Below are 14,005 nucleotides of genomic sequence, written 5' to 3' on the forward strand. Positions count from 1 at the left end.
TTAAGTAATTTTAACTCCTACTATTTTTTACTAGATGTGTACATATGTGAAATATTTTAATAAATATTTTTAAAAATTTTACGAAATATATTTAATTACTTCATAACACCAGTACATAAAATACATATAATGCGATTAAGAAAAAATTTTTAATTATATCTGGTATTTTTTCATTATAAATTAACTTTAATACTTAATAAAAAATACATACATAATACCAGTCTCTTTATGATTCAACTTTTTAATATTTAATATGTAATATTGGTAGTGTTGTATCAGATTATTGTAATATCATCATTTTTCTTTTGATTTTTTAGTTCTTACATTATGTGATTCTTTATTTAGAACATTGTGTTCCATACATCTTCTTGTAATTCTTAATCTAGTATTTTCACTTCCGCGTGTGAGTGTTTTTTTCATATTATCTAAATTATTTTGGTCCAAGTTTTCTGTATTTTCTTCGTTAATTCTATTTTGTTTTTGATATGATAAAATATCTCTTTTTATAAAAGATATAGATCCTTCATGAAATTCAGATGTTGCACTCTCTTTGTTCATTGGATTCAAATTATCTTCTATTTTGTTGATAGAAAAATCCTTAAATAGTGCGATCACTTCATTAATCTTACTACAGTCATTCGAAGTTGCTTTCTTTGAATTTCGTGTTTTTCTAGAATTTTTTTGCAAAGTTGTATTCACTTTAAGGTCTTCAACTGTTTTAATTAATTTCTGAACATTTTTGCTTGTTGCAAGCTCGTCTACATTATCTATTGTTTCATTCAAATATTCTGATATTTCTGGTGCTAATAGCTCGATCTCTTTGATTATATCTTTCATCGAAACGTTCGAATTGTGTTGCTTTGTATCAATCAATTCCTGCAACGACAAACTCCTTTTGAATTGATTTGTTTCTTGTTCCGTTTGATTAATAGTTTCAGAGTATTCTTCATCGAAAATTTTTCGTCTCGTTAATCTACTATGCGATCTTGTCCTTTTGTATCTGGATGGTGGTGAAGAAGTATCTTCATCGTCACTGAAGTTCATACTAACTTTGGTTAATTTTAAAAGAGGAGGAGTTCGATTACGCCGAAGAGTAATAGGTTTCTTCACTCGAGTATTATTAATAATTGGTGTTATACAAATACTTCCTTCAATGCTCGACTTTTGCACGTATTTACTTATGTCGATATCAGAAGCATCAGGAACTGTAAATTCTGTAAAAGATTAAATATAATTTTATGTTTCAACTTACATAGTATTTATACCTACATAAATACTTACTAGAGTAATCAGAAGGATTAAATATATTTTGAAAACGATAATCAAGCATCAATTCTTCAACAATCATGTATATTGGATGTCCTTTCAATTTGCACATGTTGCATATTCGAATCAGTAAAGAAATGATACTCATTATTTTCTCTTGTTTTGTATTCGAAAAATTTCTCAGGAAGTAAGAGAAGTTTATTAATAATAATACATAGTCTATACTGTAAAACCGTTCTTGCCAAGGAAGACATTCATTACTACATGATAATATGTATCTTTTTGTTTTCATCAAGTTTTCCTTTATTTTAAATGCACCATGGAAATGTTGTAACGAAGCTGTGGTATTTTTTTGTAATGCATATAATTGTGCTCTAATATGAGTACTTGTAAATACCAAATAATGATATGATGTATTTTGGCAAACATAACAATTACAATCTTTATGACACATAAATTCAGGTAAATCAAACACTTTATTTCGGAGAACTGGTGAGGTACTATTCTCAGGAAGATCTCTAATAGGATCTATAGTTCGAGTTGGCGTTATTAAAACACTTTCTGTATTCATTTTCCCAAGATTACTGTTCATGGATAGTTTAAATGTTTCAATATTTAGAATATGTTCCAATCCTTGAAGTTTTACTTCACAATCGTTTAGTTGTGTACGTGATAAGTCGATGTAACAAAGGGATTTTAAAATTTCCGCAACTCTTATGGTTGCCCCCAACATTTGTGCTGTTTTTAATCGCCGTACTAAGTGAGCGCTAATTTCTTGGAAAGATAATAAACAGTTCATTCGTAAGGACAAATTAATAGTGGCAGAGAATAGTATGTCGAATCCAAACAGATACTTATGTTGAGGTTTCCCTAAAAAAAGTATTGGAATATAGTATTACAAGTTACGAAGATAGAAAGTGCGTTTATACACAAAAATTTTACATTTTCTTTCAGAAAGTTCCTCGTTTAAGTTAACCAGAGAATACAAAGTTTCAACAATATATCGAGTGTACTCTTCGTGTTTGATATTTTCTTTGTATAAATAGCAATTGTATAAAATTCTATCGAGGCTGTATAAGTATACAGCTATATTTTTAAAGAAAGAAATCCCTGGTAGTTTTCTGGACTCATCAAGTAATTTTCTAGCTTCATCATGCTAAGAATAAAATATATGAAATAGTTATAATGTTTTTAATAATTCATAGATAATAAACTTACCATATTACATTCAAAGTAAAAATCTGATAAGCTTATCCAAAAAATAGCGATCGCGTAAATTATATCTTCGTCATTATTATCTTCCAATTTGATGACAAGCTCTTTAGCAGTATTAATCCATTCATAATTAATATACCTCAAAGATATGCAACGTCCAACAACTAAGAAGTTAATAATGTTCTAATTAATATTATAATTTTTATATGTGTTAAAAAAAGAAAATTTACTATTTATGTACCATAAATAATTGTAGAATTATCTTGCAATTCAAATGCTAATGCATATGCAAGTTTCCATATATTAATTTCACATTCTTCGTACCTGTATAAATGAGCATATTCACCTGCTATGACTAATGTACGTAAAGTTATCAATGGTTCGTATCCCTTTGCAATTTCCTTCTGTTAATATATATATACATAAATATTTAAGAATTAATTTTAAATAAAAATATAATGGAAGATGCGACGATAATCAAACTTACGAGATTTTGTTTTAAACATCTCTCCCACTTTTTTAATGGCACCTGTAAGTATGTCATAAGTCTAGAGTCTTCCTTGATATTTATCAAGCTATAAGCTGGTATTACATTACGAGATTCATTTTCTCCAATTTCGTTTATTTTTGGAGCATACAATGTGAATTTCGTATTTTCGATTTCAATCTGAGTCCTTTTACTCACAGCATGCAATTGTGTTACAAAGATGTAAAATTCTAAATTGGCTTGTAAACACAAAATGGAGTAATCCACCTGAATTTCTTTCAAGTTTGAGATAGCTTGCTTAATACATTCTAAAATATCTTCGTTGTAATCGAAATTTAATGAATGACATACTAACATTTGGACCGTGTAAGCGTATTGTATTGGGTTTACTTTTAAAGTTTCCAATTCGCTAAGAACTTTCTGAATTGCGACAGATAGATTAACTTTTGCTTCTTGTAAACCTTTTACCTCCTTTAAACATAATTCTACAAGATCGTATTTCGATAATTCTACAGTTAATCCTAATTCTTCTATCTTTGATTTATCCTTCTTCAAGCAAGCTAGCATGGTCATTTCCATAATTTTCTTGGAAGTTACAGACTTGAGTTTTATATTTGTCCACATGCGAAATGCTTTTGAATCTGGATCATTGTAGTTCAATAACGCATTTAATGCAGTTGCAGTCATTGCTTCTCTGTACATGCCATGATTGTAATGAAGACTACTTATTTTATGTAATATGAAAGCAATGGGCTTTTGAAGATTGATATGCCGCGATTTCGATTCAATTCCATCAAACCGTATAATAGAAGTAAATAACAAAGAAAATAAAAATATGCTTTCTTCATAAAAGCAACCAGATATTATGCCTAAGTTATAAATCAAGGCGCTAGAAATGGACCATAAATGTGTCCACAATTTGCATTTACATTCTTTCATTTCATAGATAAATGCTATATTTTGCTCCAAAAACCTTTTAGCTATTACACAAATATCTTTTGATAAATCGTTTGTAGAAAATTTGCTAATTAAATTGATACATCTGGTCTTTATAGCTACTGCATTATATATATCTTTTCTGACCATACAATTTTCACTTTGGCAAGATTTACATTTGTCTGATGTCTGTTTTATAAAACATATACTCATAGATTCAATTAGATTCATTATTTCCAACAATAAGTCATTTTTTATATACACTTTCTTCTCACTTTTTATACATGTTTCCCAATATATAAACAATGGTTCTAAAATATGGATAATATTGAATGTAGCCCATTTAATAGATCCTGTATATCCATAGCTTTTTGTAAGTCTTTTATAATTATTGGCCAACTTTTGAATCGTTTTAACGTCATTTGCTATTAAATATTCAACTGGCTTTAAAAGTATAAGACATATAGACTCAAACAATAGAAAACATTGGTAACATTCTTCATCCTCAACTAAAATCTTCTTAAAATAATTGCTCATAGTATTTAAAGTTTTGGTTGGTGACTTAAGGCACTTTTCATTAATATTTTCACATATAATTCTACTTGTTATATGAAGCATATGACGACATATGACATGCTTCTCTTCAGTGTTAAATAGTAATTTCGTCTGGATTAAGTAATCAGTGGTAAATGTAGAGAAATCAGATAAACATTTATTTGTTTCTGAATTCATGACTATAATTTTATCCAAATATGAACTAATCTTTGAAAGTAATTGCTTTGTGGAATTTTGATATGCAATCTGTATCATTTCTAATTCATATTTTATAATATCTTTTAATTGTAAATTATCTTTGGAACCTGATGGATCCTTTTGTAGAATAAGAAATTTATTATTAACTGCATTATGCCACAAATAAGCTATTTTTACTAACATATCACTCACATCGTCGTTAGAACAATTAGAACATAACTTCTCTGCTTTTAAATAAACACATACATTGTATGCTTCATCAAACATATACATTGCTAACAAGCAACGAATGATATGAAATAAACTACAAACAAATTTATTATTATTTAATATATTGGTTAAAACTGAACACAGAGTGCAAGTTAATTTATAGATCTCTTTTCCCATGACATAATTTTCTCTATTGCATTTATCTGCAGTGTGCGAAAGATACAATAACAGTTTAAAAATATACCTGTTAATGTCTTCATTTTGTTTGGGTGTGATTGCCTAAAAATATAAATATTAAATTTAATACGAAAATAGACACAAAAAGGTACAATTATTATTTTATTTTATTATTATTTATTATTATTGTATATACTATATATAATTTATTATCATTACAAAAATAACAAACCTGAATATCTTCTATTATACCGTTTAATTCTCCCGTTTGAATTAACTCAATCCATCTTTTCATTTTTCCATCCATGTTATTTATTTTTGTAATAAATATCTAATATTTCAACGAATTGTATACTCTATAAACTGGTCATGAATTCACGAAGGTTGCAGATCATTTCACATTTACGCGGTGCAAATGTGTCATGAAATAAATATGTATCAGTATGTATTATCTACATTTCAATAGTTCATCAAGATTTCTAATGCATATTATGATCATGATTGCTATTTAATTTGTTTAGCTTTACATTTTCTCTCTGTCTCTACTAACTCGACTTGTTAGAGGACCATGATACATAGAATAAGTATGGTTCCGTATCTATGTTATGTTTGTTCTTTTATGCTTTGCTTCTTCAAACATAAGAGGTACATTTTAACTTAACCTTAATTCGTAGGAAAGTGTCTGAAAGCATATTGTTTAAAAGATTACGTTAGTATTAATTTTCAATTAGAAATGAATTCAAGAACTCAAACTAGAAGAATTCCCGAGGTAGAGCCACGAATAGATTATGTGCAATGTGACGGGTTAGTAGTCATGAAAATGGTAAAGCATTGTCACGAAGAATCGATGAGTAACATGGATGTAGCTCAAGGTGCTCTGCTTGGTTTGGTTGTTCAAAATCGTCTTGAGATTACCAATTGTTTCCCTTTTCCCAAAAACGATGAGATCATGGACGAAGAAGAATATCAGCTTGCTATGATGCGTCGTCTTCGATGGTAAATAATATTTAATACTAACAAGTTTATTAGTGTATAACAGTATAAATAAGCAAAAATCTCCTTTTTTTCAGGGTAAATGTTGATCATTTCCATGTTGGATGGTATCAGAGCGCAGACGTTGGCAATTTTTTAAACGTATCCCTATTAGAATCACAATATCATTATCAAACATCCATTGAAGAATCGGTGGTGCTCATATATGATACAGCCAAGTCAGCGAGAGGTTTTTTAACTTTAAAAGCATATAGGCTTACTCCCCAAGCTATACAAATGTACAAGGAAGGTGAATTTACACCAGAAGCATTACGTACTTTGAAGATTGGTTATGAAAATTTATTCATTGAGATCCCAGTTGTGATAAAGAACAGTAACTTGACCAATATAATGATGTCTGAACTAGAGGAAATGATTCCCGAGGAAGAAGGTACTAAGTATTTAGATCTCGGAACAGCCACAGTCTTGGAAAACCAGTTACGTTGTTTGATGGATCGTGTGGATGAATTAAATCAAGAAGCTATGAAGTTCAATAGATATCAGCAGCTAGTTGTTCGTCAACAGCAAGAGAAGAACAGACTTTTGGCTAAGAGAGCTCAAGAGAATGCTGCTAGAGCTGCTAAAGATGAGCCTCCATTGCCAGATGATGATATCAACAAATTAATGAGACCTTTACCTGTTCCTCCTAGACTGAATCCAATGATCGTTGCTGGACAGATTAATACATATAGTGAACACATTTCTCAGTTCTGTGCTCAAAGTTTAGCAAAATTATACATTACTCAAAGTCTACAGAATGCCAAGGAATCGAAATCTTCCCATTAAGATAATCCTAAATGTAATTTAAAAATTTCCAACATTAAACATAAAGAAATAATATTCAAAATAATAAAATTTTTTAAGAAAGTGTATGCATTTATATTTAATCTTTGTTGTTCTGTCTTTTTATTAATCATATGTATTTGAAAACTTATTATTTTCGAAAAAAGGGAAGCAAAAGAGGAAGAAATTTGGATGAATTCATATTTTTATTCATATAATAATCATTTTAAACATTATTTTCATTGGCCATTTATTAAATATTTAATATATAAAAAACTCATAAGAAATTGATAATTAAAATCTACGTTGATGTAAAAGAATTTTATTTTCTTTGTGTGTTACATAAGATGCGCAATTTCTCTTTTTAATTCTTCATTCGCAACTGTATAAACGGTTCGTTCAAGTGTACACACCCAGACAAAAGTTTAATAAGCGATATAAGAGTTACTTGTTACTTCATAGAGGCGGATCCGAAATCAGTAGCGGCTCGTAATTTTATACGCCCCGTGTTTCACGGTTTCTAACCTCTAATCACAAAATAATTTCTTCCGTTTTTTTTTTCTATTCATCGAATTACATTCCATCGGCCTGTCTATTCCTATCATCTAGAATTTTCTTCCGATTTTCGATATGGATGTGATTCACATATAAGAAATACACCATTTTCCGAAGTCATGAAAGCGTATTATGTTTCGCGGACAGTAGTGGTGTACAGTCGTTTAAATTTTCCATTTATGTGGCACAGAATCGCACACACATTAAAGCACAAATACGTAAATGTCAGTCATACGGGTAAGCAGATCGGTGTAGGTATGTGACCGGGTGCAATCAAACAATTTGAAATAAGGAGACGAAAAGTTGCCGCACCAGTTGTTGCAATTCGAAATTACTATTAGTACATGTACTTACAATGGAGGGCCACCAGGTGTGTAAAACCTGTTAAGAATACAAAAGCGATTGATATATCACTGTTTAGTGTTAGATCAGTTTTATGCATTATGACTCATTCTTTTATGCGAACTTTTCAAGATAACTTTCTTTACTTTCAAATGTATTTTCATTGTATTAACGTTAAATGTTTGTTTTTTCAGGTAAGAGCATTATATGACTTCACTGGAGAGCCAGGAACAGCAGAGTTGTCTATCACAGCAGGAGAAATGTTGACTGTTATGAGAGATAATGTGGGTGATGGATGGTGTGAAGGTTTTAATCAGAGTGGAAAGTCTGGATTGTTTCCAGCGGCATATGTTCAAATTGTTGACACTCCAGCATCTGCTCCAAGTATACTTAAATTGTTTCATTACATATGAACAAATTTTTAAAATTGCAGAAATACTAATTGTGCATTAAACTTGTGCATTAGATGCAATGACTTCATCCCAACAAAGTTCAGGGGATTATTGGGATGATGAATGGGATGACGATTCAGAAGTTGGACAAACGCAAGCGTATGTTCCTCAGCAACAACAACAACATATGATGCAATTGCAACAGCACAATAGTGTTGATTATGGAGATTCAGTTTCTATGCAAACTATTCATTCTGTGATACCCGAAAGGCCTATACCCAACATACCAAAGAAAAATAATAAATTTTCTACATTAATAAAGTCTGGAGAAGATAGTTATTTATTAGGGATGAGAGTAGCAAATGTTCCTGAAAATGAGAAAATATATATTGAGGAAATTGAAGGTGGACGTTTTAGGTGGAGTTCAAGAGGGGAATCCTACAACTGTGTAGTTACATCTCCTAAGAAAGAATCTAAACTGAAGGGTCTTAAAAGTTTCATAGTTTATCAACTTACACCAACGGTATTTAATTTTTGTATCCTTATATCCTTGTAACAATAAATCACAGAATTATCATTGATTCTTTGTTATAGTTCAACAATATTCAAGTTTCAAGAAGATACAAACACTTTGATTGGCTACATGAACGTTTGGAAGAAAAATATTGTTTTATTCCCATTCCACCATTGCCAGATAAACAAATATCAGGGAGATATGAAGAACAATTTATCGAACATCGACGCACACAATTACAAGAATTCGTTGATTACGTTTGTAGACACCCTGTACTGGCGCGTAGTCGCGTATGGGAACATTTTATAACTTGTACAGATGAGAAAAGGTGGAAGGCCGGCAAGAGACAGGCTGAGAAAGATGAATTATTAGGCGTAAATTACTTCAATGCTGTGCAATGTCCTGAAACAACTTTGGATGTTATAAAAGTGGAAATTCAAACGGATGCTTTCAGTAGATTTATAAGCGGATTGGATCCGGTTGTTAAAAATTTTATGGCTATGGCTGTTGATCAAACAAAGAAAAGCCTTCTTTATAAGAGAGAATTTCAAAAAATTGGTCAAAGCTTTAGTGCATTAAGTCATGCACTAGAAGGCGATGATAGTAGTCGAGGAAGATTGACCTACGCGTTAAAAATAACGGGAGATGCTTATAACGATATCGGCAAGTTATACGAAGAACAGCCTAAGTTTGATTGGGAACCTTTGTCTGATAAATTTCATATTTATAGAGGAATCATCAGTAATTTCCCAGATGTAATTAGCATACACAAGGTAACTGATAAAAAAGATTTTATTCTTTAAAGTATAGTTTTATGAAAAAATTTTGGTATTATTAATTTGCTTTATTCTCTTTCTTTAACCTGTTTAGACTGCTGTACAAAAACGTAAAGATTACGAAAGGTTAGTAAGTGAACATAAAATGGAGCCACAACAATTGCGAGATTTATCTCATCGAACCGACGTAATAGCACGAGCTCTTCTCGCCGAAGAAACGCATTTTCAAACAGAACAAGAAATACATTTAACTCAAGCAATGAAAACGCATCTCGCGGAGCAAATTAAGTTTTATCAAAAGATTGTAGATAAATTACGAGAAGCGTTAAATGCATACGAAGGCTAAAATATGTGTATTTAATATAATAATAAGATTGCTTCGTTCATAATATCATTTGGTATAATACATAATATTAAAAGTGTTCATTTAGTTCAAAATGTATGAACTATATGAAATTCCAAACACTTTATGTTGAATTATTGATAAGCGTTGATTACAGAAAAGTTATACAAATTACACATAAGGGGCCAACAGTTTATTTTCAGATGTTACTACCAAAAACTTAACGTATATAGGAAGTGCAAGTATATTTTCTATTTATAGTATTTTTTCACACTTACTTCAGTTATATAACTAAATTGATTGAAATAACCAATCAAACAGAAATCATATTAATCTACATTAAAGTAGAAATAAAATGCGACTTCCAGGAAGAAAGAAGCATCAACTAAACGGTATTATTAACGATGCCTAGTAATATATTGAATGTTAATATTAATGTTAATCTCTCGTGGCTGCTACTTCGGAAATTTATAGAATCATTCATTGTGTAATTTATTATTCGTTACGCATTTCAACTATGAAAATTAATTTAATTTTCAATTTTTTTATTAAGTACAGTTATATAGTTATATATATATATATATATATATCATTTGTATGTTTCATTACATAGTATTAACAACTACTTGGAATTTAAGCCAAACTTTAAACATATTATATCGAAATCAATGTGTAGTAGGAACATCATAGCAAACTACAGTTTAACACAAAAGTTTATATTACATTTTATAATAAATGTAAAGTTTATTATTTTTTATCACTACAGTTAACAAATATTAATATTATTTGTTAATTATATAATTGTATATTACTGTATAATAAATAAACTTTACAAACACATTGCCATGAATTTAAGGAATAGTAAAGATTTATAATTATAAATAAAAATTAAGTAAGATGTAAGTAGTTGTAAAAAGATCAATTTATATGGTGTAATGTAAACTTCTTTTGTCAAGTTATTGAATGCATTTATTTATTACACTGTTCTTGTACTCGAACTAATTGATTCTTTCATATTCCGTAAGAAAAACATCGTTTTATATGATTCATGGATTATCAGTCCACAACTTTGTATTTCATAAAGGCAGCCACTGTATGTCGATAAATCATTAATATAAAATGTAATAATCATGTAAATTTCTTATTTTGTCTATATAATATGCAAACTGAAACTGCTACACATTTATCAGTTAACAAATTATAAAATAAAGCATATCATTGTTAATGTATTTAAAATAATTTGTATAAAAAAATAGCCTAATTTTAAACACAAACACACGCAATTCTGTAAATGTTATTATATGGTTATTATTATTGTTATCATTTGCATCGTCCATATTTTTATTATATTTGCATTCGTTTTCATATCTGAAAGGAAAACTTTCATTAAATGTGCATTAAATTAAAGTGCGACTAATTTACTTATTTTGTAGTTTATAAGCGTTCCGATATTTCTGTTTTATTTCTAATTAACAATCTTACAACTCAGGATGACTATAGAAAAGAATGATTACATTAATGTGATACTCAAACAAGCTAAATATATATATATATACATATTTTTTTATTCATCAACATTCCATGAAATAATAGTATCGAAAATCCGTTTTGTAGCACCATAATTAAGAAATTAAAAAAGATCTTATTAATTTCGAAATACTTGATATCCGCTTTCTATAGTCCTCGAACTTACAAACCAGTTTTTTCTATTTTTGAACGAAAAAAATTAGTCTGTCTCATGAAGCAATATATTATTAAAAATTTAATCGATCTTATTTTCGAAAATATCGGCTATTCGAATATAATATGTAATTTACAAAAATTCGATATTTTACATGCCTCAAAAAAATTAGCGATTTCAACAGTTCTTTTTGGATGTGTGGAATACATTGGCACTGTAAATTGGTTTGATAGATTCTGATTTGCTAAAATTTTCTGGGTAGGGTTGATAAATTTGTGTCATTAAATTTTTTTCTAACGACTCTGATCCTCTGTATCAAGTACAATTAACAATGAAACGTCTGATAATAATCATTCTCACATGCACAAATTGTAAGCATAACAATTGCAAGGCTTGTGCAATGAGAAAAAGTTACAATAGGAAGAAGTTATTCTTGTAATCGATCGGTAAATATAGGAGCTCAATTACGCTTAATTTATAGGCAACAGTTAAAATATTTTAGACAACAGTGCATTCTCCCTCCCTCTCGCTCTCTTTCTTTCTTTCACTCTCTTCCTCGTTCACTCCATACACACTTTATCAGTCTGACGTTATTTTTTTTCTCATCGAATAAAACTGCAGTAACAAGTTGTTGTTTTCATTGCTATTTAAAATCAGCTTATTTTTATAATCACATTTTGCAATATTCCTGCCGATATGTTTATTCATGTGGCACGGTTTTATTGTTTTCTTCTCTTTTTTTATAATTCGTTTCTAGATACAAGCTAAGCTCCTTTTCTTTTATTTCCTTCTAGAATTTTTAAGTTACAAGCTCATATGCACAATATATTTAGCGTAAAAAAATGCTTGTTAACGAACCTTTCTTATTAGATGACACGATGCTGGTTATTCAAAAATTACAACAAAATTACATAATTCTATTAAATATCTGAATTCAAATACTTTTTTGTTAGATATTATAATGCAAATAAATATTTAGATTAGGATATAGAAATAGAAATCTATTTTCTAAATAAAAGATAAATGATATCTGATTCCAATCATTGAATAACATATTTTTGAACTTATCTATCTGACATTCCATCATCGTGTCATCCAAGGCACTTTAGAATGGTGCGTTATTTTTTGCGCAATGAAAGACCTGTTTATCAATTGAAATTTTTGATACTACAATGTTTCGACAAGAAACAAAATGATGATCATTGTATGTATCTTAACTTCCATCATATACGTCGTGTTCTAAATCAATTTATATGTAGTTTGTTTAATTTTATTAGAACAATGTCTATCTTATAATTAATATAATTATTATCGATTTCAAAATTATTATGTAGCGTTAACACGAATCCCTTTTTTATATAGTTATGAATTACACGAATAGTGCCCGGTACACGGACGGATGTCTAATATGAGAGTTCAGAGTGATTATTATATTTATTGTTTAAAGATAAAGAGATAGCAATTTATGACAAAAGGAGTGCCCGCTCGATAAACAGCAATAATTTTCTCTATCATAGTATGTATGTAGCATATATGATCCTTTTAGATTTCATTGAGTACAATTTAGATTTATTTCAAAAGGACACTGAAAAAACATTGAATTTTGTTGATACAATTTTCCGCATATTAATACATAATGTATTTTTCTCATCTATATAATAAAACGTGGAATTTGATCATCATCATCGTGAAAAATTAATATTTGATACATTTTCAATTGAAAGGAATTTTATATCCTATTTCAATGAAAATTCTCAATATTTATTAGTATCAATATTTTTGTATTGATATACCATTGAGTAAGAGACCACAGTAACATCATTATCACAAGATTACGGTATATACGGTATTGCACTTATCTGCAATTATTTGTAAAAAAATAAAGAAATACCACCAAATACTAAAAGTATTTCCGAACATTTCGTTGAAGTACCTGTTGTAATTCAAATACTGAGTACTGTATATGATTCACTGATCCTTCACATTATAAAAAGATACAAATATAAATAGCTAGATTATATTTCAATTCTTTTTTTTTTTTTTTTTTTTTGAAACTTATGCAATGATATATAATCGCTGTAATCTACAACAAAATATTAAATACAAAAATATTTGTATTGAACTATTAATAGCACATTGAAAGTACTTACACATTTACATCAAGGAACGTAACATATAAAAATAATATGTACATTCTTTTATAACACAGCAAAATATATAAATCGTTAACTCTTATCTAATTAGATTTGTGCTTTCTATTTTCTCCGAAGATGAGCCAATTTTATTCTATGCGTTATTTGAAGAACAATAACGATTAATGCTTTTTTAATAGAATAGAAATACAATAAAAATAATTAGATCAGAAGAAATTACAAAGCGTATAAAAATATAATTGTCTTTAAAAAATATTATAAAAAAGTGAAAAATTAGACATTATATAATATGCTTTTTATATTTGCATCTTGCAAAGAGACAATTGGGGAATCGTGTATGAATTATGTACATTTTCCATTAAATTTCAGTGCAACATATCGATAAAAATA

At 28.9% G+C, this 14,005-nt stretch overlaps 3 protein-coding genes across 4 annotated transcripts; 2 read left to right on the forward strand and 1 right to left on the reverse strand.

The window, feature by feature from the left end:
• Positions 1-5: 5 nt before the first annotated feature.
• On the reverse strand, positions 6-5,453 carry LOC139993399 (uncharacterized). Of its 2 annotated transcripts, none has more exons than XM_072015086.1 (7): positions 5,277-5,453; positions 2,969-5,146; positions 2,828-2,885; positions 2,485-2,645; positions 2,209-2,422; positions 1,282-2,136; positions 6-1,214 (listed from the first exon to the last, which is right to left on the reverse strand). In XM_072015086.1, exons 1-7 carry the CDS (start codon positions 5,349-5,351, stop codon positions 295-297), a joined length of 4,461 nt encoding a protein of 1,486 aa, XP_071871187.1. In that variant the 5' UTR covers positions 5,352-5,453; the 3' UTR covers positions 6-294. The 2 variants fall into 2 exon arrangements, with proteins under 2 accessions (XP_071871187.1, XP_071871186.1); XM_072015085.1 differs by having other exon boundaries at positions 2,723-2,885.
• A 324-nt stretch (positions 5,454-5,777) lies between these two features.
• Eif3h (eukaryotic translation initiation factor 3 subunit h) lies at positions 5,778-6,948 on the forward strand. The gene is made up of 2 exons (XM_072015110.1): positions 5,778-6,040; positions 6,115-6,948. Exons 1-2 carry the CDS (start codon positions 5,778-5,780, stop codon positions 6,860-6,862), a joined length of 1,011 nt encoding a protein of 336 aa, XP_071871211.1. The 3' UTR covers positions 6,863-6,948.
• Positions 6,949-7,088: 140 nt separating this feature from the next.
• Positions 7,089-13,145, forward strand: Sh3px1 (sorting nexin 33-like protein SH3PX1). Its single transcript, XM_072015101.1, has 5 exons — positions 7,089-7,784; positions 7,951-8,140; positions 8,223-8,671; positions 8,743-9,435; positions 9,533-13,145. Exons 1-5 carry the CDS (start codon positions 7,770-7,772, stop codon positions 9,782-9,784), a joined length of 1,599 nt encoding a protein of 532 aa, XP_071871202.1. The 5' UTR covers positions 7,089-7,769; the 3' UTR covers positions 9,785-13,145.
• The last annotated feature ends 860 nt before the right edge of the window (positions 13,146-14,005 follow it).

This window comes from Bombus fervidus, chromosome 13, assembly GCF_041682495.2.
Source record: "Bombus fervidus isolate BK054 chromosome 13, iyBomFerv1, whole genome shotgun sequence".
Classification (NCBI taxonomy): domain Eukaryota; kingdom Metazoa; phylum Arthropoda; class Insecta; order Hymenoptera; family Apidae; genus Bombus; species Bombus fervidus.

Excerpts from the sequence above, each read along its gene's own strand:
- LOC139993399 (XM_072015085.1), bottom strand. The coding sequence starts at position 5,351 with ATGGATGGAAAAATGAAAAGATGGATTGAGTTAATTCAAACGGGAGAA. Across the intron at positions 2,886-2,968 it reads GATGTTTAAAACAAAATCTC|AAGGAAATTGCAAAGGGATA; the intron begins GTAAGTTTGATT and ends ATATATTAACAG. Across the intron at positions 2,646-2,722 it reads TAATTCTACAATTATTTATG|TTGTTGGACGTTGCATATCT; the intron begins GTACATAAATAG and ends TTAACTTCTTAG.
- Eif3h (XM_072015110.1), top strand. The coding sequence starts at position 5,778 with ATGAATTCAAGAACTCAAACTAGAAGAATTCCCGAGGTAGAGCCACGA. Across the intron at positions 6,041-6,114 it reads ATGATGCGTCGTCTTCGATG|GGTAAATGTTGATCATTTCC; the intron begins GTAAATAATATT and ends CCTTTTTTTCAG.
- Sh3px1 (XM_072015101.1), top strand. Across the intron at positions 8,141-8,222 it reads CACTCCAGCATCTGCTCCAA|ATGCAATGACTTCATCCCAA; the intron begins GTATACTTAAAT and ends CTTGTGCATTAG. Across the intron at positions 8,672-8,742 it reads TTTATCAACTTACACCAACG|TTCAACAATATTCAAGTTTC; the intron begins GTATTTAATTTT and ends TCTTTGTTATAG.